At 50.7% G+C, this 26,916-nt stretch overlaps 1 protein-coding gene across 6 annotated transcripts in view; it reads left to right on the top strand.

The window, feature by feature from the left end:
• The window catches only part of PBX3 (PBX homeobox 3), a 115,693-nt gene extending 111,171 nt beyond the window's left edge, over positions 1-4,522 (top strand). For all 6 annotated transcript variants that reach the window (XM_055720222.1, XM_055720223.1, XM_055720218.1 and 3 more), the window contains one exon: positions 2,944-4,522. In XM_055720222.1, coding sequence (XP_055576197.1) covers positions 2,944-3,036 — 93 coding nt within the window. In that variant the 3' untranslated portion in view covers positions 3,037-4,522. The remainder of the gene's footprint in view (positions 1-2,943) is intronic.
• Positions 4,523-26,916: the final 22,394 nt, after the last annotated feature.

Below are 26,916 nucleotides of genomic sequence, written 5' to 3'. Positions count from 1 at the left end.
ACAATAGTTTGGAGAGCCATAAGCACAGTGTCAGGTAAATGCAGTCATTAATGCATATATTAATTACTCTTGCAATAGTGTTTCTTAATATCGCATCTTTGGGGACGGACCGCAGAATAGCCCTTGATAACAGCTGTAAGGCTTGATAATGTAAGAAGAGAGAAAATCCTAGCGCTGTGACTATAAGCCGTTCAAATTTTGATATTTTTCAGCCTTATGAGTTAAAAAGTAATAGCCTTGGAGAGAAGGCTCTTGTTCTTCACACAGAGATGGTCAGATATCTCTGTACTTGTGTTTGTTATTGCCTGCGATCAGACGCCAGGACTGTGCTTTTGATACACTTTTAGCCATTTCAAGGGTGCACATTTTTCCTGTGCTGGAGAAGTACTTTTGGCCTTGTTACTCCAAATGGGAGAGAGCAGTAAGTCTGGCAAACAGATGCTAGTAAATTGAGGGATTATAGGCTTGATGGTGATAGGTGCTAAATGTCCTACCTCTCGCTGTAACCGATGGGAGCTGACAGTGCTCAGACCCTCGCAGGCTGGACCCCGTAGCCTGCACACGAGGCGCCAGGATAAATAAACGTAGAGATCTATTCTTCTGTCGGCATGAAAGCCTGGGATGAAATACCACCCACGGCAGCAGCCTCTGTGGTGAGGGCTCCACGGCAGATCCTTTTCATCCCTCATTTCCAGTTTGCTTCTCTCAATTACAACTTCAACAATTAATGCTTTAAATAATTTTTTTAAAATGTTTCATATTTGCTTGGGAGGTGCCTTTCATTTATTTTCCTTCGTGTTCATGGACTTCAAAATTACTGTAGAGAATTCCCTGTCTGGTGACTTGTCTCCCCATCCCAGGGGCCGCCCCCGTGTTTCACAGCCCGCTGTGGATTGGGGTGCGGGTGCTGAGCAGTGTTGAGAACCCGCAGAGAGGGTGGCTGTGGGAAAATGGGGAGACCCAGCGTAAGATACTGCAACCACAGGGAACGGGAGGTTTTTCCCCCTTTTTGGGTTTCCACTTGCCATGAGAGTAAATATTAATGATTTAAAATGTGATGGAAGATGTTCAATTGTAAAGGGAAAAAAGTACCATTAAATACTCAAATCTTTTACATTTGAAATGTCAAATCTTTCTTTTTGGGTTTATAAATAACTCATAATAACCCACAACAAACCATATAAAAAGCCTTTTAGTTGCATTTCTCCTTTTTCATTTAAGTGTTTTGAAATGCTTCAGAGAATTTGCGATATCCTTATCAACATGATAAAATATGAAACTGTGATTGCCTGCAGCATTTTACAGACATGAATTCCATCTTCACTGATGAGGCCTGATAAGGCGCTGTTGTATAATACAGTGCATAATCTCAAACCACCAGAGTAAGGATTAATTTATTTGAAAAAAAGAATGCTTGCTGACAACCTCTCCTCCAGCTGCCAAGCTGAGTAAAAATATTGTACATTTGTTGTTTATAAATTTGGATAAAAGAGGAATGATGTTTACTTCAGATGGAATATCTTTAGACTCATATCTGCACAAGAGTTTTTCTTTCTCTAAGTAGATTCTCATATCTTTAAAAAATAAAAAAGCAGTGGTGCCTCTGCATTTGGAGTAGGACTTTTTTACGTTTTCAGCGTGCGTCTGAACAGTTGAGGATTTTAAAGCAGGTGGTGAGGTTTCAGCCTTGATGGGATGCAGGCTGGTGTTGCCGTTAATCGTACCGAAGAGAAGCCAGACCCGAACCTTTGGATCTGTCAGGATAAGAGCTCCCGTTTCCTGGTTTTCCTCCACAAAGCAGATAATTACCGCGGCTTCTTCTCCTGTTGAAGCCATAAAGCCTTTTCTTTTGTCACGATAGACGAACAATATTTTTCATGTAAAATCTTGCCAGGTGGGGCACAGGGGTTCGAGGGGCACTGGCTGGGGGTCCCACATGACACCACCGCTCCCCCCTGCCCCTTCCTCCCGCAGAGCACGGTGTCCCTGCCGCCCAACCGGGCCACTGATTGTTTCGATAACGAAGCACGTCATAAACACATTAGCATAGGCTAACCTTTGGCTGCCGGGAAGTGTCCCTGCCAGGGCCGGGGGCGCCGGGGGCGCGGGGCTGGGCGGCTCTCGCGGGCGGTGCGGAGAGGCCTCCCCGTCACTTCCACTCAGCGTCCCCCAACTCACGAGCCCCACGCCTCCCTCTTCTTGACTGACATAAAAATATGTAGCGACAAGCTGTCTGCCACAGCAGAAATTTGATCAGACATTGATTTCAGCAATTGCCTCCATCGGCCGAGACATAAGGCAAATTTGTTCCTGAGCGTTGCTCTCGCTGAGGCAGGGCTGACGCGGCGAGGGCCGGCGGCTGCGGGGACGGGCAGTGGCGTCCAAAATAGGGGCTGCGTTTAGGGGTAATTGGAAAACCGATCCGAGCAGCCCCTTCCTGCTTGCAGCCCCACGCTGGCGTGCTGGCACACCATGCTTGCAGGGGCCCGGGCTGGCTGGGTGGAGCAGCTCTGCCGGGTGGGGAAAGGCGATTCCAGACTTTGGGAGGCGAGGGGAGGTGAGGGGGTTAAACGTGGATTGCCCCAGTCTCGTCTTCTCGGGGGGAAAAAGCTGAAGCGCCAGCTAAAGGGATGTTCTTCATTAAAGCGCGGATGGTCTTTGCAGAAATCCCAGAGTCCTAATTGCAGCCAACATCTGGCTGAGCGGCGCCCGGTGCCTCAGCTCGCCGCGGTGCTGAAGGCGCGCGCTGCTGCAGAGCCTGCTTTCAGCATCCCTCGCGCAACGCCTTCTCCTTCCACTAATTCTGCAGCCAGAGGGAATATAGGAAAATCTCCTTCCCAGAGCATCTCCTCCCAAACCCCGGGCTTGCCGGTCTGATACTTTCAGTGTGCGGTATAATTAATATGCGTAATTGTATCAATTGAATTGTTTTTCCCTTTTCAGGCTAATGGAGGCTGGCAGGACGCAACTACTCCATCTTCTGTGACTTCCCCTACAGAAGGGCCGGGAAGTGTGCACTCTGATACCTCTAACTAATCTCCTAGCAACACTTTTTCCCTGAGCTGATATGCCTTGATTAGCGCATTCAGAGTTACAGGAGAAAAAGGAAAGTGTTTTTTTGTAGCCAACCACCTACAGCTTTACTGTAAAACCTTGTCTTATTAGAAAACTTGGTAAATCTGTTTTTTAAAGGTATCATAATCATTTGTATTTATACTTAAAACACACAATGTTAAAAAGCACTTTATCCAATTAGGCCAAGATTTAGCATTGTTTATAGCCCTGTAACTATTTTATCATAATTTATTATCAGCAGTTTTAACGATGTCGGTCTAACAGTTGCCAATTACTTGGCCTTAAGGGTAAAAGTACAGGACAAGCTTAACCTCAATAGCAAGAGCAGACACAAAGAAACACCTCACCTAAATTTAACTTTGTGCGTATTTCCATGGAAAGTCGAAATGAATTGCAGACTTTGATTGTGTTTAATCTTTTCATATCTCTTATAGAGTTGGAATAAAAAGAGCTGTTCGGTTATTTCGGTTAACAATGGTTGTGTTTAAGAATCCTTATTCGTCACATTTTTGTTGTGATCGATTGTCTTACAAATTAGATTGCAAACCAGGAGCATCTTTTCTTGCTAAAACTACCCGGACCCCGAGTCTCCTCTCGGTATGTCGCCACCAGCCGTAGGTTGTTCTTAGGAGATGAAGACACTTGCTGCTGATCTCTGTGAAAGCCAAGACCCGGGGTTTTACAGTACGAGCTAGGTGCTGCACACGCCTGCCAAGATTCGTTACCTCTTCTTGGCAGCAAACCACAAACAAACAGACAAAGGAAAAAAGCAAAGGAAAAAAGCACCATCATATGGAGTGTTGTACATAGTGTAGCAAAAGAGTATTTATACATCTCACCAATCAAACACAGCTTTATTACCTCATGCGAACTCATACAAACCAATAGACTTTCAACATGTTCTGTAGCTTAGAGTGCTCACTTACTACCTCTGAACGATACTCACGCTGTAGTTTGTCTCTTTCTTATCTTTTTGCATCTTGTAATTAACTCTTTGTTTCCCCATGAAATGTAATGTACATTGTAATCTTTTAAAAGAATCAGGGTTGCGTTGGCAACTTTTAAAGAAGCGGAAGTGGAAACATGGGGTCTTAGGTTTAACACAAAACAGTGCAACTGTTGTAAATACTGAGAAACATTTTGAATGTTCTTCATCTTGTTACTAATCCACGCAAAAACCAACAACTAATTGTAATGCATACAGACTTCAGTATTCAGTACTGTATATTTCCCCCTGTGTAACAGGGGGCCCTTTCTTTCTCTCTTTTGTATTGTATGCGATTCTGAAACTGATTGAGTCATGAAAATAATTTGTGGCAGTGATTCTAATGTATTAAACCGTTTCGTGTTACTTTCTAACTGGATTACGCCCTGGATTGAAAAGTCTTCCTCGTGGTAGTTATATGTAGTTTCAAACATGAATAAACTTTTTGCTTTCATGATCAAACGTTGACGTAATTTCTTCCTGCTCAGTGTAAGTCAGGCCTAGGACATGAGTAGGCTACCAGAAGTGCAAGCTATCACGATGCAGGAGCTGAGCATTTCTTTAAATACCAGTAGGTCATTGCACGCTCTTGCCCGGAGAAGGTTGGAAATCCTGGGAGAGGTGCATCCTGGCAGGGAGCAGGAGCAGGAGCAGCACCTGTGGGGCACAGGCTTCCCCCCTGCAGGCTGCCCCTGCCAGCCCCTGCCTCTGCTTCCACCCTGCTCTGCTCAGGAGCAAAAATTCAAGTGGAGGCGAAGGAAGGGGTCAGTCCTTCAGATGAGTTTAAAAATCATCATCATATTCACCCTTAATTACCATCTTTATTTACCATTAACTTTGGAACTACAGCCTCAGCTAGCAAGTATAATATGATTATAAAATATTTTTCTTTATTAAGAAAACTTTTTTGGAAGGACATATATATATAAATGCTAATTTTAAATCTTTTTAATAAAGTAAAGGTCAATAACAGGTAATAGCCTATTTACCATATCTCAAGGAAATTGACTCACAGGAAATCAAATTAACGTTAATCACTTGCAGCAAATGGTCTTTGATAAATACAACTACTTACTACTTGGGTTAGTGCAGCTAGGTAGGAGGAGGGCTAGCACTCACTACTACCAGCCCGTGCTGGGCTGGAGCCTGGGCCAGGCTGCACTCGGTGGAGCCGCCTGCCCGTCATGGTTCCTTTCCAGGCAGCTGGTCAAGCCTTTAGGTGTTGTTTTGGTGGCTAAATGATTATTTGCATGATTCAATTAGCTTGTGGGTCAGCTTTTCTTATCAACAATTCTTGTACCAGGTTGTTTTGTAAAATACCGTTGTTTACCTGCTCTCACGCCCAGGACCGTGGCTACACTCTTGCCCCTTTGCATCCTGCGTGCCCTTGTGCACCAGTTACTGCTTCTGCTTTTGTTTATGGAGCAGACATGACTTCTCGATCAGTTTTAGAATTGAACATTGCTTCTTTCATTACAGGTGGTGCATTTAAATAAATAAGTAAATAACTAGACGTGCATTGCAAAGCCTTCATTATCAGTTAACGAGAGTTGGGGCAGATGGGGACTGTGGACTTCCGAAGACTTCTATGTGCAGAGGACAAAGCACTGAACGATTTGCATTTGCTAATGGAGCTCCCCAAGTCCACACGCTTGGTGTTTGTGCTCTGGCTCAATGGAAACAGTATTTTAAATGTAAAGTGTGTCAGTGGAGGCGTAGGCAGCGTAATGAACACACAGACGTCCCTCATCTTGATCACATCTCTGCTGGCCACAGGCAAGGACCTGTCACACACTGAGGAGGTTCATAGGAAGGCCATCAACAACCTTTGGGCCGCACTTGCATGCCCTGCGCCCGCTGGGCATCATTAGCGTGCTTCTTTACAGCATTAAGGCTTTGGGTCCCTTTGAATTACAAGTGCAATTTGGCCTTTCCTTACATTGGAGAACAGCCACGTGGTTACATGGCAAATAATAAACATCTTATCCTTGAGGCTTGATCACACATCAGAAAGGTTTACTGCAAGCACCAGTATTAGGATCATGCTGTTGATGGTATTGTGTTTCACCCAGTAGCTACACCCTGAAGGGCCATCAGAGCCTCGCGCAGGAACAGTGACGCGTGCAAGGATCCCTCCCCTGCGCACGCACCCCGGCTGGAGCCGTGGGCCCCCCGGCCCTGTGGGGCCTCCGCCACAGCACCGCGCACCCATCTTGGCAGGGGGAGGAGACCCTCAGCCCTCCCACCTGTAGGACTGCTCAGTGGCACGATCCTGATTCCCCAGGTTTGAGTTGTTGGCACACGTGAGCGCTGTGACCAGGGCTGCCGTGGCCCCGTGCCCCCAGCACACCACAGTGGCAGAGGAGCGAAGCCCACCAGCCCCATGGCCGCAGCTCCTGCCAGCCCCGGGAGGTGCCAGCCCGGAGACCCCCCACAGAGCACAGCGGGAACGGCCACGGCATTGGCAGCAGGTCACAGGAATCGCTGTGTCCTGTGCCCGGCACTGTCCTGACGAAGGTGCCCACCGCTGTCATCGCCACACTGTGCACCACGGGGCTGTGACAGGCGCGAGGGTGTCTCGGGGAGAGCCCCACAGTGCTCCCCTGGGCATGGCTCAACCAGCTGCCTTCGGGACCAGCCTTGGCTCCATCCGACCTGCTGTGCACCTGGGCCAGGGGCACGGTGGCACGGCCAGTGCACGGAGAAGCTGCTGGTGGCTGGGGGTCCTGCAGGACAGGTCCTGAGAAGCCCCACAGCCAGGGAGAAATGACACCTGGCACTCTGGAAGATGCACCCGGGTTTGTGACTCGCAGGGCTACGGGAGCAGCCCTGCAGCCCTCTCACAGCCCCACGAAGAAAAGCAAACCTTCGTGTGCCAGAAGTGAAGCGGGCGAAATGTCTCCTCTCCCTGGCGTTCAGACACCGAGCTCCCGGCTCCCCGTGTATCTGGGCTTGGATGCAACGAGGGACCCTCGGCCCAGGAAGGGAAGAGTCAGGGCAACTGCGACCTTGCGGCACGGCACGTTCCATGTCCCATGGGACTGGTCCAAGAGGGGCAGCTCTGCTGGCGCGAACTTGGCATTAAGTGTGCTCGGCTGACCGACGCGGTGTTATCCTGTAGTGATGTCTTTTGCAAAGACCACACGCGAGTCTGATGTAAGATGCTGATGCCAGTATCTGTGCCATGTATTTCCAATGTGGTAAAAATAACCCCAAGTAACTGAAGAGGTTTCCAGTTTGTGTTAATAAAATACATCTTTTTAAAGAATGGAATTTTTCAAAGATTGGCAAATTTTATTTTATTTCATTATCTTTAATGTCACTGCCATATGGACTGTGAAGAAAAGTGAACCATTAGATCAGAGGGACTGAGTTATCAGCATGACACAGAAAGCACTGATACAATTGTTAAGGATAAGCCCTGGGAGTGATTTATTGCATGCATTGTATTAGCCACAGAGGAATTATGATATGCTCCCCATTCCTGTATCATATTAGGATTTTATTAGTATAATATGACACGGTTATATAATATATGATTAGAATTCCCATCCAGTTATCCTTCCCTTGGTAGCGGAGAGCAGGAGGAGGTTTTGTGCACAGCAGCTCCCCGGCCATCGGGCCCGCAGTGGAGAGGGGATGCCTGGGGTGGCACGGCTGCTAGATTGGTCTCCTGGGCATTCCTGGTGGGATGTGGGTGCTGCTCCCCTCCTGTGGGCACACTGGGCACCCCAGGCAACTGGTCTGCCACTGAGTTTGCTTTCCCTGTGCACCTGAAATACGAAGCCACTGGCTCCTTGCTGCAGTGGGTGACAGTGGGAAGGATGGTGCCGGCATTTCAAATCTTTGCTGACAGCCGAGCCATAGGTGCTGGGCTGTGTCCTAGCAGTACCTGGGAAATCAGCCGCGACATACCAGGACAAATCTGCTGCAGGCATCAGCCCTGCCCAGGTGTCCTGCAGCACTGGTGAAGCCCACCTCCCCCCAGGCTGGGCATGGTGGGAGGAAGGATGTGCATAGACCAGGCTAACGGGGAGCCAGTGCTGAGATAAATGGTTGCAGGCTGAGACTGTAGGCTAAGCGCAGGAGGTCTTTGTGTAGCTGCTGGTGCCGTGAGATGGCAGCTGAAAGGCTCCCGCTGCCCTGGCTAAGGCCGTGCGAGTGACCACGCCGTGTTTAGTAGCCTCACGTACTCACATGTACCACGTACCGCTCTCTCGGAGGGCAGCGCAGCAGCGTCCAAGCCGGTGGGCAGAAGCCCTGGGGCGGCTCTGTGCCATGCTGGGTGGGCAGCCCCAGTCCTGGTCCCAGGGGCCGAGCTGCTGGGCTGGGGGCTGAGGCTGGGGGCTGGCCCTCCCATGCTCGCCCATCGCCCCTGCGCTGCGCTGTCCCGCGGGACACCGCGCGGTGTCAGCCAGCAAAGAGACATTTGGCAACACCAGCTACGTGTGGCTGGGACAGCCCGAGCTCCAGGGGGGCACAGCCTCCCAGCCCCAACCCCCCGTGCCCCCAGCTCTCCCCTTGTCATCCTCTGCTCTCTGACGGCACCACGTGCCCCGGCATCGGAGGTGAAGCCAGGGACTGTGCTGCTGGTTCATCCCTGCTGCAGGATGCTAATTGCGATGCCTCCTTACAGGATCCCCCTTGCCCCCACATCTCTTCCTGTGTGACTCTACCCACTGAAAACTCTACTTTCCCAACAAATCCCGAAGACAAACTTTTCTTCAAAGTTTCCCTGGCGTCCCCTGTCCATTTGTCACCAAATCCCCCGTTTCGCCTGCATGCAGGCTCGAAGCAAACGCCGTTTGTAGCCCCGTTCTTGCCTCCAGCAGCAGCAGGAGGAAAAAAAAAGTTCAAGCATATCAGAGTACTACTAGGTGATAAATCCCAAAATCTATATCAAAGCCTATTTGATCATCTTCCTGTCATTGATATAATAAAAAGGATTAATTTATTGGAGACTGCCAAAATTCTCATGTGGCAACAAATTTAAGGATCTTGTTTACACAGACTAATTAAAACCAATTAATTTCATTCATGTCTGCAGTTCCTAACGTGGGTGCAGACGTGCATGCTGGTGTAGGGGTGCCATAGGTGCATACCTGGCACGCGTGGCCGTGCCCAGCCTACGTGAGCCCCCTTTCCTGGGGCGGGTGGTGGCTCCTCTTGAGGGGGGGAGTGGGGACCTGTAGGTGTCCCTGAGGAGCACAACTCTGGGTCAGTGTCCCTGTGGTGGGGAAGGAGCCCTCTTCCTCCTCCTCTTTCTCCTCCTTCTCCCGCTGCCCCAACATGCTCAGGTCTCAGGGGACAGCCCCTGGGAAAAGGGGGATGCCTGGAGGGGCTTGTGGGTGTCCCCTCGCTGCAGCTCTGGGGCGGCTCTGGTGGTGCCTGCTCCTGGCACAGAGGCCACCCACCCAGCTGCTCGCCTGGCGAAGGCCGCTGCTGGAGCGACAGAGCCCTTCTCTAGCGAGGGGTGCAGACCCGAAGGGGAGCAGGCACACCTGCACGTGGGCTCCAGCCCCGGCGCCGCCAGCCCTGCTGCCGCTGGGGAAGCAGAGCGGGGGCAGACGGTGGGCACTCCGCCGGCACCGCATGGCTCCCCGTGCCGAGGCTGCTGGCACGGGGGGCTGCCGCGCTCTGCCCGCAGCAGCCGCTGATGGCACGTGGCCACCTCTTGCCCCTTGCCGCCGGGGAGCCCAGGCGAGGCTTCAGGAGAGCGAACGGGGCTGTTGCTTGTGGTACGAGATCACCTATTAATGCCATCTATTCGGATAATAAAAGGCTGCGTTTTTTGCGGTAAAATTCAGCATAAAGAGCACGCGTCATTAAATATGGAAATCCAGAATTTTATTAGCAATCTGCTAGATCTGAACTGACGCCAATTAAACAAAAAAGATATCATTTATAAAAAGGCAGAGTTCAAGTTGTATTAAATATGAAATGCAATTTTCTGCTGGTTGTGATTTATTACCGTTGGTACATTGTTCAAAGAAGCATGTTATATTTCAATAGAGAAATATTGTTTATTCATTAATATTTTAAAACTTGCTTATTGCTCTGTATGACTCTCCTGCAGAATGAAACTTATGATTTAAAACATGAATTAATAAACACATTTGAAAGTGTTAGACAATATCATAACCACTCATTTTTCATTTTACTGGAAGCGTATTAAACTTTTATAATTCTGTATGTACTATTATTTTCCAAATAAAGGTATGGACTCTAAATTGCTAATTTCAGGTAAAGATGAGAGAAAGCAATAACATATGCTGGGAATCAGTCACTATGTCGTGTTAATACAGGCTCAGTACTTTTGTTGTTACATTATTCATAAATCTTCTGCTTAGGACCATGTCCCCCTAAGGGGGTTCCCGGGTGCCCCAAGTGCTTCTCCCTCGGCAGCCAGTGAGGGTTCCAGTGCCGCAGGGATGCGTCACACTCTTAATGCAAGGAAACGTTTGATAGAGGCTGACATCCTAAATGAGGCCAAAAATATTTTATACAAAACGTGATAAAGCAGTAATGATCTCAGAGGCCTCAGGTTATCTTGGTTATTACCTGCGCCCACCGCTTGAATCAGCAGCATTAAGAGGTCCAGACCCAATACGTAGATACCTCTGAACTCATTAGTCCTGAGTACTTTATATAGACTAACCTATCAGTTGCTTGATTTAAACTAACCTTTTTTGTGTCTTAAAATCTCTCCTGCCACAGCCTCACTGTATTACCATAACAATAACCAGTATTTCAATTTTAAGAACTCATTTTTCCTCAAATAGAAAGTGCCAATCAATTTAAAGAGCAGAAGATGCATGCTGAAGGAACAGGCAGGGCATGTGCTCTGGGTATCTCGCCCTCCTGCTCCGAGCCCTTTGCGGCCGGGAAGCGTTTCCCAGCACCGCACGCACTCCTCACTGGCCGCTGCGGCTCGGCTCCATGGCACGCACCAGGTAGAGGGGATTTACCTTGTAACCTTTAATCGTTCAGGCATGGGGTGGAAATAATTGAACTGGATGGGAAGCTGACATTTGGAAAGCTTCCCCAACTACTGGCAGTGAAATGCCAGGAGCGGTGTATCGTGTGTGACTGAAGGCAACCCCCTGCCCTCCCCTCGGGAGTGGCAACACTGGCTGTGTGGTGGCCAGAGGGGTGCAGGAAGGGTCCCCAAGGGTCCCCAGCACCTAGGGGACTCCTCATCGGCTCAGCTGGAGTGGGTTGCTGAGAGTTCCAGCTTCGCCCACTTGCAAGTGGCTCCAGCTAAGGGTTCAGGGTTTTGCAGGGGGTCTGGGACGCAGTGGAGTGTGGAGGGACCGCAGGGGCTGTGGTGGGGACTCTGCACCTTGCCTGATTGATGGTGGGGCGTGGAGAGCGGCTGTTTGCATGGTAGCAGCCCTCACACCTGACAGTTAATGTAAATTAACTATTCACTTCTTTGTTGGGCAAAGTGAATCGGCAAACCTTATTACTCCAAGCCAGTCAATTAATTAAAGTTCAGTGCTTAATCAAGTTCCAGTGGTCATACACGGGGCACAGGGATTTCTGTCTCCTGAGCACCATGTTCAGCGGTTGAACAAGGAGCAAGTGTGAAGGGCTACAGGGCTAAGCCAGCCACACGCCATGCCTGGCATGCCACTGCCCGGTTCCTCCTCAAATCAGCCACCACCTGTCCTGCTGTCCCAAGGCAGCCACACGTGAGCTGGTCCCTCCTGGCAGCGCCCAGGCGTCCGGCAGGCTCTGTGGTGAGCTCCAGATCGGTGGATTTGCCCTGCCAAGCCCGGCTACCTGTGGTGCCAGGATGATGCTGCGAGGGGAAGGAGGTGCTGCCGCGCACCGTGGTGGTGAGGGGATGGGAGGCACCAGTGCCAGCCCTGAGAGCCCCTCACCACCCCAGCTCCTCACTGGAAGGGGGCACGCAGGAGGTTGGAAACCCATTTTGCCCCCACCATGGATCGGCAGATAAAAAGCCACAAAAAAACTTGCTCCTAGCACAGAAGAAATGGCTGTGGGACGGGGAGGGCTGGGCTCTGCGGGGCACAAAGCCGGAGAGGCTGCCTGAGGTGGGGAAAAGAGGGGATGCAGCACTGATGCTGCAGGTCCCTAACAGAAAAATGTCTTTCAAATAGGCTTGACCATGTGTTTTAGTAACTCTCAAGACCATCTATAACTGGGAAGGAGATGCTGTCCAGCGCACACGGGCAGCAGATTCAATTAGGTTTCTCTCTCTCCCTAGAACGTGGCACGAGAAGCAATCTCTCTTTTTTGAAGAATGTAATAACAGAGTGCAATGGAAATGCGTCAAAGAGACTCAGAGAACAGGATCCCTGCCTTAAATCTTGAAAAGCAGTCAAGAAAAATATGTTGTTTACCTGAATTTGTTTTTCATAAGGTCTCCCAGTGGATTAATAAACTAACCTTTCGTCTGTGAACACCTGGTCCTACACGCCATCAATAATGCAAGCTTCACCTACTGCATTAATACACACTTAGTGCTGAGAGGCAAATTGCAGAAACCTAAACGAAAAGTTACCAAAAAGACTGTACTCATGACAAAGAGGTCACCCAGGGCCTCTGCCCATCTGTGGCTTTGTCCAGCTCCAAAAACAAGTGAGCTGGATTGGACCCCCTTGACAGCCATGCTGAAGTGCCCCACTGCCCAGCAACAGCCACAAACACAAGTCATAAAGCACTGAAAGGAAATTTTACCTGCAAAATATATCCACAACAAACAATTAAGGCTGGAGAACATGTTTCTTTGCAAGTTCTTTCATTCCTTTTTGCAGCTTGCAGTGGCACAGTGAAACACCCTGTGCTCTGGGGCTGGCCGCAAGAAAGAACAGTGGAAATAAAACCTCAAGTTCAGATGCTATCAAATGGTGGAAACACCCCATGGAGAAGTGTTGTAGGGCTCCAGGTTCACAGTGAGCTTGTGCTGGAGAGAAGAGCCCTTTTCTGCACAGGTCAGAAATGTCCCAGTAGCAGGCAGCCGTGCCGAGCCAAGGCGGGTGCTGGGCTGGCAGTCGGAGGCTGCAGGATTCTGCTTGTGCCCCTGTTTCAGGCAACGTGCTCACCTCTTTCTGGGGTCCCAATGCCAGGCCGGGGCTCCAGGCTGACCCCACGTGTTCCAGCAAGGCCCCAGGTGCTGTCTCTTGCCAACTGTCCCAGACATGGCCCCGACCAGGAGGCTGGGGCTTCCCGACCCAGCGGGGCTGTCCCTTGGGACCATTGCCATGGGGGGAGCCCCTGGTGGCCCCTGGCATGGTCCTGCCTTCATGGGGTGGTGGTGGGAACGTTAAAAGAACAAGGTGCCCCAACAGCAGCACACCGACAGCAGCATGATCCCACTAAGTGAGTCAGTAGGCTCGAGCCTGGCATCCCTTAATTGATTGATAGGCTAGGACTGTCAGCGCTTAAAGAGATAATTCAATTTATAAAATCCTATTAAGTAGTGAAAGATTTTTTGATTGTTGAATTGTTTCCTATGTTATGCAAGTCATTTTGGTCCCTCTCACTTGGAAACCCACTTCCCATTTGCGAGAGGGCTGGTGATGGAGTCGTTCCTCATCACCGGCTGATGCTCAGATTCTCAGCGCGTGGGCAAGATGGGACCTGGGCAGCGAGAGCCAAGGAGATGCCCCAAGCCCACAGCATCCCTGTGTCCTACAGCGTCCCAGTATCCCGTGGTGTCCTGGCATGTGGGACCATCCCTGCCGCTTTCCCGTGACTCTCATCTCAGGCACAGGGAGGGCAGCAGCCCCCTCCTGGCACCCCAAACCACCCCATCTCCCACGGGTGTTACCGTGCCCGGAGCAGCGCTGTGACCCAGCGGCTGCCAGTGGGGTGTACCCTGTGTCGGGGTGCCCGCAAGGCCCCTGCCTCCCTGGCTGAGCCCCTGGGACGCAGAGCCCGGGCGCAGGTAGGAGGCCCCTGGGTTGCCATGTGGCAGCTGAACTTTCTATTTTCAGTGTGTGCTCTTTGTTTCCATCCACCACCCCCACACTGATGCAAACTCCCCTCTTCGGTTTGTTTCCATAGAAATCCTCAGCTGTAAATCCTTAAGTAACTTTTTTTTATTTATAGTGTGCTATTAATGTCCTTTCAAGCCGAGGACTCCAGGAAATGAAATAATAGAAAAGGCACCACTTTGAAATGCATCCAGGCATTTATTGTTAGTAAGTGAAAAAGTAACATGAGCATTTGAAGAAAATATTGGCAGATAAATTGGGTTTTAAAGCAAATATAATTGGATATAATTTCTGCTTCATTCGGTTAGATATTTATTGTTTTATTGACTTATTTACTTTTATTTACAATAAGAAGTTTAAACTGAAATTTAATTTTGTCGATATAAATACACTTTTTCATAGAAAATTTGGCATTTAAAAATGTTATCTAAGACGTTACTGGCTTTGATAAAAGCACACAGCTTTTGCAAGGGTTTGTTTTAAATATTTCCAATCTCAGTAAATATGAAGTAGCGTATATAATCATCATTATCATAACAATTAGCATTATTCTAATTAATGGGCAGGGCTAATGGCAATGCATCCACATGGAAAATCTGTGCTTTCTGCATATTTGAATCCTTCCCACAGTTTTTGCTGAGATCTACAGAATTTGAGCTTCTCCTTAGGAAAAACCCTACCCAAAGCAGAGGGCTGCCAGGGCTCCATCCCTTTTGGGGTGAGGATGAAGCCTTTTCCCTGCAGTGGGCTGGGGACAGAGGTCTCATTTTCTTAGCAGCCAGACAGACTGATTCGGCAGCACCATCGGAGGCAGACGCTTTCCATTAATCTTCATGGAGAGGGTCAGCCATCGGGAGATGTCACCAGGAGGCTGCAGTGCCACCGCTGCTGGGGGACACGCTCCCGGGGCCTCGGTGGCAGGGAGCAGGCAGCGCCGGGATCCTGGCAGCTCAGAGCTGGGGGGCTCAGCCACTGGGGGTCCCTTTTTTCTGCTGCCAGGTGGGCGACAAGGCGGCCCTGGTGCTTCCAGGCACTGCTGCAACTTGCCGGCAGAACCTGCCAGAGCCTGCCAGCAGTGCGGGCTGTGCCCGAGCCACGGCGCCGTGTGCCACCTGTGCCACCTGTGCCACGAGCCGGGTTCTCTCCCTGGGTGTTTCAGCCAGGCGCCGGTGTGGCATCTCCCTCTGGTCGGCGGTGGCCTCGCCAGGGCGACAGCGCCCAGGCACCGGGCATGCTCCTCCGCAGCAAACACAGCCGTTTCCCTGGCAACCGGTTTTCCAAACTCTGCTCCAGTGATGAGCTCCCCAGTCACGCGCTGGCCTGTGCCAATGGGACACGGGGCTCCCCTGCTCTGCTCCCCAGGAGCCGCAGCGCGATGGGGAGCAGGTGCTTGCCGGAGCTGCTGCCCCACGACTGTCACTTGGGTGCTCCTGGGCTGGCTCCTCCTGGTATTAGGAGGACTCGCTGATTTTCAGGGTGTCATGAGCCCTCCTGTCCCCCGTGGGATGCAGCGGCATGACACCCCTGTGAACGATGGGCTGCGTTCGTCCCGGGGACCCCCAAAGACAGCAGGGAGAGCTCGAGCCCCTTCCCCTGCCCTCCCTAGCCCCTCTGATGGGATGACCAGGCACTGTGCCAGTGTGGGGGGACCTTTTCACATGTGAGCATTAGGACTGAGAACAGCCCAACTCGTAACAGAGATTCTGCCAAACGACCTCCAGATGGTAATGGTTTTTGGATTCAAACCAGCCCTCCAGAGGTGAAAGGCTGCGTGCTCCATTACCAACCCCCTGAGTCACCCGGTCCCCCTGAAATATGTCATGCACACTTCAAACCTTTCCGTTTTTATAGGCAGATTTAACTGCTGCACATAACAGCTTATATCAACAACATGCGAAAAAAATGTCTTACGAAGAACAGGCCTGAAACGGTAAATATTTAACAGGTCCTTTCTGTCCTTTCCTTATATGTATTAAAATAATTAGTTTAACAAAGAGGACTTTGTTCCCCTGTGTTTGAGCCACGACAGTGTCTGGCGCAACAGTACAGCTGTAATTCAGTCTTGGGGTTTTGCTGGCATTTATACACGCTGCTTTGAGCTGCTCTCCCAGTTTATAGTGTCAGCAGAACATCTTGATTGAATTACAGCCTTGTATTCAGTTAGGAGCCATGTATTATTCTAGATGCAGTTGAGTTGTAGGTATCTGTCTGTGCTTATTTGGGGAGATAGACCCTCAGGAAAATGAGGAGACCAGATGTGGGACAGGCGCTCCTGGCCCTGGTACCGTGTGGCAGAGAGCCCCAAGGTGCCTGCCCTGCCCACAGCGGCTTCAGGCAGGCGAGAGGGTGGTGGCGAGATCCTGTCCATTGCCCTGGTGGTGCCCAGCACCCTCCGGGCCCGTGGGACCAGTGCCAGGCATTTGGTGCCACTGCCTGGTGTCCTTTCCTCCCACCACTGGTCTTAGCCTCCTAAATCTGCCTGCTTAGGGCTGGCTTTGAAAAAAAAGCACCAAACAACAGGTTTCTCACCAGCCTGTTGTGCACATTTATTTTCCTCCAGCCAGCCTGAAGTTCAAGCCCTTCCAAGCCATGCACCGGAGCCATGGCAAGGCGTGCAAAGGGGGTTCGGCGGGTGAGCCCCGCAGTGGGTCCATGCCGTACCTCGCAAAGCGGCGCCCACCCGCGGCAGACCCCCCCTGGGACCCGCAGCAGGTACAGGAATTGGTCTCAGAGAGGAAGCAGCACCTTCAGTGTCCCTGGTGAACCCTCTGGTTTCAGCCCCTTATTCCGTTCTGGGAGGCAAGAGGAAATCCTGTTCTGCAGCACCACTGGCATGCACCACCAGCAGCTGCCTCTGAAAAAGAGCCGCATCAGTTCAGCTCATCTCTTAGTTAAAACTAAAACTAGAGTCTGGAAAACAGGATGGGAGGGACGAAGCCTCAGGAAGGGGTCCAGGGTGTGCCATCAGGAGGGAGAGCAGCCCCAGCCCCCGGGGACAGCGTGGAGCACTAGGTGCCTGATGTGCAAGAGGGTGGCAGAGGGGACAGAGCTCTGCTGAGTGTCCCATGCAGCTCGAGTCTGTGGGGAGCGGCTGGTGGCCTCTGCACAGGCTGCAAGGGGCTGTTGGTGTTTGTGAGCTAGAGGGTGGCAGATTTGCCTCAGTGTCCAGCATGGGTGCTCTGAGCAGGGAGTGCCCAGGGCGCCCGGCTACAGGTACTGTACGTGCGTGGCTCCTCCCTTGAGAAAGGCAGCTGAAGGGCAGCAATGAGGCTATGAGCTTCGCTGCCTTTGCAGGAGGGAAGAGCACGTGCAGAGGGAGGAGGGTCACTCCCATGCAAGGGAAGTCCCAAGGGCCGTTGGGTGCTGGCGCAGCTTCCTGCCTTTGTCCGCACCCACATGCGCGCCCCGGGATGTGGCGGCAGTGTCCCTCATCAGCCATTGCTGTAGGAATGTCCTTCCCCTAATTTGTCTTATTAATCAGAGACAGCACATTGATCAGTCATCATGAGAGCTGGAATAATTGCAGACTCAAAATAGCACAGATTTAAATGTTTCAGATGATCACCTCCTGCCTTGGAAATACTCATGCTGGCGTGGCAGCAGGACCGGGTGCTCAGCAAGCCCTCCCTGGGAGTGCCATGCAGGAAGGAGAGGAAGCTGTCAAGTGGGCAAGCCCGCGTTTCCAGCTTGGAGGGGGGGGTGGTGGTGTCCAAAGCCCCATGCTTCGCAGGAACCCGTGCGGGATAAATGGGCGGGCGGCGTGATGGCCTGGAGTGCCAGGATGAGATCTGGCAATGGAGGCTCTCGGGGATGCCCTGTTTCAGCAGAGCCCACCCAGGCAATGGCTCCTGGGCTTGTGGCTCCTTTTATTTCCACCTCTGTCAGCGCTGGCACCCGGGCACCTCCACCCTCACCACGGGAGCCCGCATTAGCTCTGCCTCCGTAATGGGTTTCCTCTCTCATCTGCAATGCCAACATTTCCAGTAGGATCTATATCTTTCCATAGGCAGTTTGTTTCATCACAGTAACATAATAATGTGCTGAGAAGAGCTCATAGTTGTGAATTAATGTTTAAAAGCTCTCACTTTTGGGTTGTTGAAATGAATGTTAATTTGACAAATGGCAGTCATTGGGATTGAGACGGCATTAACATGGAAATAAGAGTTAACCTCCAGCAGGGCAGATACAAGGTGAGATGAGCAGACGCTGCAGAAGCTGTAGTTTTTCACCTGATGCTCATACTGTAAATACTGCCAGTGTCCTATCTATTTATAGAACTGTAATTTAAAGGCTAGTTCAGGAAAATCTGAATGACATCTCCTTAAGAGAAGCAATCGTAGGGTATCTTGGAATATGTCAGGCAGCTCTCTTGCTTTCTCTCTCAAAAATACTCATATGTCCACTAAATCAATTTGCCTTTCTCTTGTAACTGCATTTGCAGGGCCATTCTTTTCCATTTTCTGTCACTGTCATACACTAATTCGTGTCACACTGCGGTGCGGGAGGGCCCAGCCGCCAGCTCCACTGCACCAACACTGGCATGGCTCTCCTTGTCCCTCCTGGATGTACAGCCAGCTGCTGGGCTGGCGAGGGTCCGAGAGGTCCTGCGCTTCGCTCCAGGGCTGAGGGTCCCACCCTGGCATGAACACTGGCCCCTGGGAACCACTCCTCCCATGGATGCTGCTCTGCTTTCTGGGTCCGGGAAATGTATGTCTGCAAAAGCTGATTACATATGGCAGCGCACCTTCAGGTGTTATCTTCTGTGCTTTTTTTCCTAAGGATATCCACAAATTGGGGTTTTATTTTACCCTGTTTTCATGCTTTTTCCTTCAGTTTTCACTTAGGAGGAAGGAAGAGACTTTTCAAATAGGAAAAAAAAGCATGCCAACCCCCTGACCTAGGTCCACAAAGTTTGGAACAAGAAGAATCTTGAAGGACACTATTTTCCTGAGAAAATCTTCCTTTTGGAATAAGCCATTTTCATTGAAAACAGGAAAACATAATGCAAAAGCAATTTTTTCACTGGATCAGCACATAGTGCCATGCACAAGTCCCTGGCTTGCGTCCCATGTGTGATTCCTTGTCCTGGATCCCTGCCCCAGGGGGTGTTGGAGCTGGGCATCAGACTGGAGATGTGCGCTGCAGTAGCTGCCACCTCTCTCCTCTTGGACTTTTCTGAGGGGCTGTCCAATAAATTTTGGCTTTATGTGTGTCATGCCATAAAAAAACAGCAGCAAAAAACCTCTACCCAAAGTTTTCCTTCTCAGTTTTGAGACCAGGCTCTTCTCTCCTCTGTTTTTCCTTATCTTTGGCTAGGAAATCTCGTTCTCTGTGGCAGACATCACAGCCTCCTTCCCCCGGCCAGGGCTCGGATGCAGTGCAGATGCTCCCGCGCTGCTGCCTTGGCCGTGGCCTGTGGCCACCCTGAGCTGCACCGGGGGAGGAGGGCTCCCTGTCCTGGGGTGGCAGGGCCAGGTCTGGCTCCACAGCCTGCAGGGACACATGAACAGGAGCTTCACTCTGCCCAGACTGGGCTTCTTTCCATGCAGGGGGTGCAGAGCTGTCCCCCCTCCCTGGCTCCCCAGACCTGCACTGGCAGAAGGCAGCTGTGTTTTCATTGTGAGCAGCAGTGACAAGACTGGGAGCTGCATCATGTAACCCTTCCCTCTGCGGAGACGCTCCTCTGCGCTGGGACAGGGGATGCGTGGGGGAAGGGGGTGCCTGCTGCCCTGCAGAGCCTTTGCTGCATACAGGTGCCGTGAGCACTCGGTGTCCCCAGAGAAGAGGCTGCTCCCGCCAGCCCCATGCAGGGCTCTGTCTCCAGAAAGTGCCTGGCCCTAACACTGGGGCTTGGTGCTCGTGTATGTCCACATCCTTACTTTTCAGTCTGCATTCACGTGTGTCTAGTGTTTCAAACCAAGATACTGCCAAAGCCCTACGTCCTGGGAATAATTAGAGCAGAAAATCCAGGGAAAAGTACTCTGAGCCTAGGGCAGTGGCTCTTGAGTGGAACTACCCTCACGCAGAGATCTTCTAGTGGGACACATACCTGAGTCACTCCCCTCTAAATGTGCTTGACTTGCTAGCCACGCTGACCCATTTAAACAGGGCTCCAACAAGCCACCGATCTGCTGACCTCTTCCAGGAGGTAACATTTAGTTTGTCCCTAAACAAACAAGAGGAGAATTTGACATCCATTCTCTCCACTTCTGGTTTTTGCAGCCGCTGTTTTTTAAAAGTGAGGTGGAGACGGGTCTGTAAACCAGACAATCTCAACCCAAAACCAGCAGCTTTTTTTTTTTTTTTTCCAAATTGTTTAATGTTTTGAAATGTTCCTTCCATCTCCAGACACAAATATCCTGACTTGCAGCTGGGAAACTTCCTTCCAAGTTGTTTTGTTTGTCAGGTTCAAGTACAAATTTTCAGTTAAAACCCTTCTTTCCTTGACTCTTAATAGTTACTGGCCAACAAATGAAAAAGCGGAAAGGGAGTGAATTACATGACCTGTCTCTTTTTGTTTATTAAGAACTTCTTTCCAGCGTCTGATTCTTACGGAAATATGGTTTCAATTTTCTCTTTGAATTGTGGATCAAGAAATGTTGCCAATACATATTTTTCTCTGTCAAAATTTCATTTAATCTGGAGTCTGTAGATGTCTTGAGAGCCATGTCTCCTCACTGGGTTATTACCGTGTGCGCCTGTTGTCATGTTAGTTTTCAATTGGAATCACGTTTGTTCTGGAAAGAGACGCCAGCGCTGGCCCGTTAGCAGAGAAGCCGAGGGTGGGTGCCGGCCCCTGCATCCCCTGCAAGGTCTGGGGTGCAGGGCTTGCTGCTGCTTCAGGTCCCCATGGGTCCCCTCCTCTGTGGGACCTGGCTTCCTGGTGGAGGAGCACTGACACTGGCAGGTTGAGACCCACCAAATCCGTCTGCGGAGCGTGGGCGAGCCCCCGGGGCAAGGGCAGGCTGGGAGAGCATCGCTGCTGGGCCCCTGCCAGCTGCAGCTCTTGAGGCCCTTCGGCTAGTGCCTGAGCATGGCTCCTAGATGCGATGCTGGGCTGCAGGACCTGCATTCGCAGCTGCCGCTCCCTGGGCAGCTGTTGCGATGGACTGCCTGCACGCCCTTGGCTCTGGCTCCGCGTGATGGGTAAATGCGGCTGCTTCTGACGGGGCCATTTGGCCACACATCCATCGTTAGTCCCAGTGCAAACCTGATGGTCTTTCACTGTTTTCTGGTCATGCATGATGCACACAAATTCCTCTGTAAAGGTGCAAATGGCCCCACAGAGACAAATGTCTAGTTGAGGATATGGTCAATTTGAGTTTATTCAGACCAGGGCTTTTTTAAGAAGTTTGATGAAAAAGGGTCATTTTAAAAGGTGAACAGCATTCCTTTGCTTGCTGGATCATGCCACCCTGCTGGGACCTTAGGAGCGAATCAGGTCCATGAGATGATGTCACCCGCTTTGCTGAGGGTGAGCACCCTGCAGCAGCGCGTGGCCCTGCAAGAGGAGGAGAGTCTTTATAGCCTGGCAATGGCTGCAACATCACATACATAACCCAAACACACAAATGGCAACAGTGGCTACCGCTATGACAATTTATTCCTTCTGTTATTATGACTTCTCTTGCAGGATTACAGTTTCTCAAGATACTGCTCTGGCCCAGCACTTCTCTTGCATTGTGAAACAGCACACTCCCTTGCAGTTAGTTGTGGCTATTTCAGACTTTCAAAGGATAAACCTTTCTCATCTAAATGAGAAAAGGGAAGAAACGACTCACAGCCTCTCCCCATCCCCTGAAAAGAGCTTTTTCTGATGGAACTGGAATGCTGGAAATAATCCAGAGGAATTCAGAAAATGAACCTGTCAGAAGAATATTTTAATAAACCCCCTTTTTCAGCCGCTGTATCAACAACTCACACTCTTCCCTTGTCATCTGAAGGAAGCCCAAGCAGCCTTCAGAGAACAAAGCTGGCGGGGGGGCTGGACCCTGTAGCACCGCCGAGGTTTCCCAGGGCATAGCTGTGCCTCTGTCTCTTCCCCCTAAGTACCCAGAGGTTACAGCGTGGTGTATCATGCTGCTAAACTGCATGTGGGACTTTCAGCACAGACCTTCGCATGGGACTTTGCAGAGGCCACGCCAGGGGCTGGTGCATCCTCCTGGTGCATGTGGGGGGAGCACTTACCCTGGAGCCACTTGGCAGATGGGTGAGCCGTGCGGGGTGCGTGCAAACCTGGGTGTGATGCCAGTCCCTCCTTAATGGTGCTCCAGGTGTCCATACTGTGCCGGCAGGGCGAGGGCAGGGCTGAGCCCCATTAGGTCTCATATCCAGATGTGGTCTGCAGTGCAATTCCAGGCAGAAGTTCTGCAGCAACAGGTAATGGCCACAGCACCCTGGCCACTGTGTCAACCATGTCGCTGGCCCAAATGGCTCTATCTAGCAAATGGGCCAGTATTGCAACAACTCTGGGGAGCTGCTGACATTGCTCCGCTGGCCACAGAGACCCTCAGTAAGCCACCCCATCTCCCTGGTGCAGAGGCTTGCAGGACTTTCCCTGCAGGGGGCTATAGCCTGGCTGTGGAGTTGATCCCACTGGCCCCGTGCAGGACCCACGCTCGTGGGGCTGGGTTGCCAACATCAGATCTGCCGCAAGCGGTTAGGATCTGGAAGACAACCAGGTACGCAGGTGTGCTGTGAGGTGTAGCAAGTACATGACTGATACATGAACAGAGTGCATTAAAGCTGTTAGTTTCACGTTACTTATTAGCAAATTTTCTCTCACCTCATCCTGTTTCTTGTGTGCTGCCTGTGCAAAGGTGGCTCACCTTATAAAGCCATCTTTCTCATTGTCCATGCTGCTTTTAAGTAACCGACACTCATGTTTTAAAGAGAAATCAGCAAAGGCTGCTTTAGACAAAATGTATAATGTGGCAGCAGTTTGCAAAGTATGGTTTCTAAAATAGACCTTTCCATCTGCAGAGATTCAAAGATCCCAAAGAAATTCAGGAAGCAGAACTACTGGAAGAGGGTCTGGCTGACTGTGGTAGCAAATTAGCCACATATGTGCTGTGTAATGTGGGAGCAAGCAAATATTGGGGTCACATTGAAGAAGTGGCACATCAGAGAACAAATAAGTTAAAGGAGCTCTGCTATTTGTTGCATTGAGTCCTGGATACCTGATAGCTCAGAGTTAGATATTTCAGAAAGGACCTAAAAATTAAAAAAAAAATGCTTTGAAACTGCAATTACCAGAACACAAAAAAGCAAATCTGCTTGTTCTTCTGGGTCTTGATGGCAGCTGGGAAGGATGCAAGGGGAAAAAGCAAACACCCAGCCTGCTCTTCCAGCTAGAGAGGGAGCAGCTGGGAGCTGCAGGTATGCCCTTCACACTGCTGTGTTGGCTCGGGACTCTCGGTGTGGGGAGGGCAGCAGTGGCAGCAGGAGAGCACGGTCAGGAGCAGATGGAGGGTACGGCTGCCTCATGCTACAAGGAGGAATCACCAACAGCGTGCAAGGCGCCCGGCCGCTCCAGCCTGTGCCTATCTAGACATGCTGTTGAGTGTCTCAATCCTTGCATGGAGCCGTGCCTCATCTGGGAGATCAGTTGTGTAAGGAGCAAGGTATCCTTATCAGTGTGGAAATTCATTTCCTGGTGTCAAGGCTGCGAGGGCGCAAACAGATAAACTGGGAGTCTTCTTCTGGCAGTGTCTGTGGCAGAGCCTGGGATGGATAGAAATGTCCGTCACTGTCAGAGGGGAAGGCACCCGTCCCTCTCTCCCGCAGGAGGTGTCCTGGGGTGGCAGAAGCTGCTCAGCTGCAGCTGGCGATGGCAGCAGTGGCTGGGATGAGGCAGTGGGCAGAGTCCTGGTGGGAGGGAGGTCACCCCCACCCTCGGGAAGAGAGAGCAGGCATCCATCTCCTGCCTGGCAGAGTGGCACGAGGAGAGGCGTGGAGGAAGAGGCCCTCTGGGGCTGGCCTTGGTGTGGCTCATTGGGTCGGCAGAAAGCTGGGCCCATGGGGACTCCCGGTGTGCCCGGAGCATGTGCTGGAGGCTCCCAGCTCCCAGTGTTTCCCTACCTGCGCCTGGGCAGCTCCATGCCATAAATTAAAGGGGAGCATCTTGAAGGAGGCTTTAATCAAAAGTTAGGGGTTGCAGCCAGCATGTCACAGTTCCTCATTAGATTGCCATTATAATGCTCTGTAATTGGAAAGACGTTAATATTGACAGTGTTGTGAAGAATGTCCTGCTTCTCCTTGCATGCATGGATTTGATAGAGTTGAATAATGGAGCAGATATGATGGATTAGAAAAATTCCCCAGTTAAGGTCCCTAATTATAGAGTTTTACCTGCCCAATTAAGGTGGAGTACTTGAGGAAAAACTAGACACTGACTCTCTCCAGGCACCCAAGTGCTCTGTGAAGTACCAGCAGCCACAGCAGCCCTGGACCGGAGAGTTACTGGAATTTTATCCTACTTGAAATGTTGCCTTCTTAAATGACCCTGCAGCGTGAAGCCAAAATCTGCTCAGAGGCCAAAGTAGCACCAGCAAGTCCTGCTCCTCAACACGGTCTGAGCTGCACCACTACTTTAACTTGCCTGGATGCGGATTCAAGAAGCAGGAGTGACCCAAAACAGCCCCCACCATGCACCACAGCCCAAGTTTCCTTTGCCGTTTTTTCACAAATCTGAGTGATTCTGGGAGGGAGAGCTGGCGGTGTGGCTGCTGTGTCAGATGGAGTTGTGGGAGACAAGTTTCAGTGGCAGGACCCACCGCCCCAACCTCCAGGCAATGCAGCAGGAGCAGGGGCTTTACATTGCTTTCCCGGACAAGAAATTATGATTTTTACTTTCTGGTTTTGTAAGATATTTTGCAAAATGTAAAGATAAAAAGGCCACATCAAACCTAGTCAGAAGGGGAAGCGTGTGAAGTGTTGCTCAGACGAGGGGAGCAGAGAATGAGGCTGGGCAGGACGTGGGGCTGGCAGCAAGGACCCCCTCCTGGCTACGGGCACCACGCCAGCCCCACTGCCAGCACCCCCACGCACCCGCCTGACGCCGGGCTGGAAACCCCAGCAAGGCAGCCCGAGGCATGCCAGCTCCTGGGGGACACGGTGCTTCAGGGCTGCAGTGCAGACCCTGAGTGAGCCCCAAGTCTTGAAAATTCAGTATCTTAAGCATTCTAGAGATATACATTTTTTGAAGTAAATAATAATTTAGCTGTCTGCAGCCTCAGGATGAATCATGGCAGTTTTTCTTTAACCATCTTATAAAAAAAAGGGGCAAAGTTGGTCACAGAGGAGCCAGTGGCTGACACCCGCAGTGTCTCTTTGGTGACAACTGCCACCACAAAAGGACAGGTATGGCAGCACAGACCCTGCTCACCCCACTCTGGAGGAATAGCTGGCTTGTTACTGTAGAGAAAATTTTAGTATCCAAGTCTCCCTGTAATCCCTCCCTGTACTGGTGGGACAATTATCCCATAAATTAGGAAATAAATATTCTGCTTGGGCTCTGGAGTTTGTAACTATTTACCCAAGGTGTGCTTTCTTCTCCAGAGATATTCCTGCTAGGCTGCTGAGGGATGGAGACGTGCCTGTGCTTTTTTCTGTGCCCCTGCCTCCCTTTCATCTGCTCTTGTGATGAATGGTAGGGAAAAACTACCCAAGCCTGTCTGTTTTGGCTTAGATCAGCTTTTCTTCTCATTATAATTTAAGTCTTTAAGGGTCTTCAGTAGGAGCCTGTAAAAGTCAGATCATTCATTCCTGTTGACGCCATGTGTTTCATGGCCATTCGGGCCGTGATTCATGTGGCGGTGCCCGGGACGCGCCTCCTTTGTGCCGCGGCAGAACAATGCCTTTGTGCGCCGTGCTGGCGCGCCCGGCCAGGCAGCAGAGAGTTAACCAGAAAAATCTTGTAATAGCTGAAAACTATGGATTGAGCAAAATCTCCCTGTCAGCTCTCTGTGATTTTGCTGAGAGCACTTGGACATGCTGGCATTGGATTTACAAATTGAAAATCATTAATAATTCTAACCAGGCTGTGATAAATCTGAGATCAGTCTCGATGAACCTGGACACCATTTCATAAATCAAAAAGATTACTTAGGAATTTTTTAAAATCTGACGTCAAAATGTCATGGTTACTAATGGTTTTTGTAGATCTCTTACAGTGATATATCATTTATCTACGCTACATCTAAAATGTGACACCAGGGCAGAAATGTGATGTCTTTAATACCATGAATACATTTTATCCCATAATAAAGGTATTAACAACTTCTTGCTGTGACTTGTACTTGAAGTTCTGTGCCTGATTTAGTGCTATTGTTATCATATTAACTGTTTTCCCCCCCAGATATGTGCAGGCAAACTGTTGCTTATTTTACGTGGCAACGGACTGACGACCCACCGAAGCAGAGGAGGGGATTCCTCTGCCCGGGCGCTTCATCCCAGCTCCCCACCTCCTGCGGCCCCAGGGACCCGGGCTCCCCTGCACGACCCAGCCTCCCAGTCCGGCACTGGCGGGATGCTCAGCGGGACCGCTGGCTCGCAGGGCGACCTTCTGGGACAGGGCTTGTCTTCCTGTGGGGACTGCAAGGCGCCGAGGGCAGGAGGTTGTGGGAGCACAACGGGACGTTATTCAGTATGTGGCCTGGGTGAGCATCGGTGGTAGAGACATGCAACATGGTGGTGAGAAAATGCCAGAGCTGGAATGGAGCTAGCAAGCAGGCATGGATCACAGTCCAGAGTTTTGGTTTATATTGGCTCTTACAGAATTTTTCCACTCCTTTAAAGTGGGCTGTTCTGAGAACAGTTTACAAGACTTATGGAATAAAACTCCAACAAATAATCTCCAGAAAATACCCTTCAAACCACTTTTTCAAACTG

This window comes from Falco cherrug, chromosome 9, assembly GCF_023634085.1.
Source record: "Falco cherrug isolate bFalChe1 chromosome 9, bFalChe1.pri, whole genome shotgun sequence".
Classification (NCBI taxonomy): domain Eukaryota; kingdom Metazoa; phylum Chordata; class Aves; order Falconiformes; family Falconidae; genus Falco; species Falco cherrug.
This window is presented reverse-complemented; position numbering and strand designations above follow the sequence as displayed.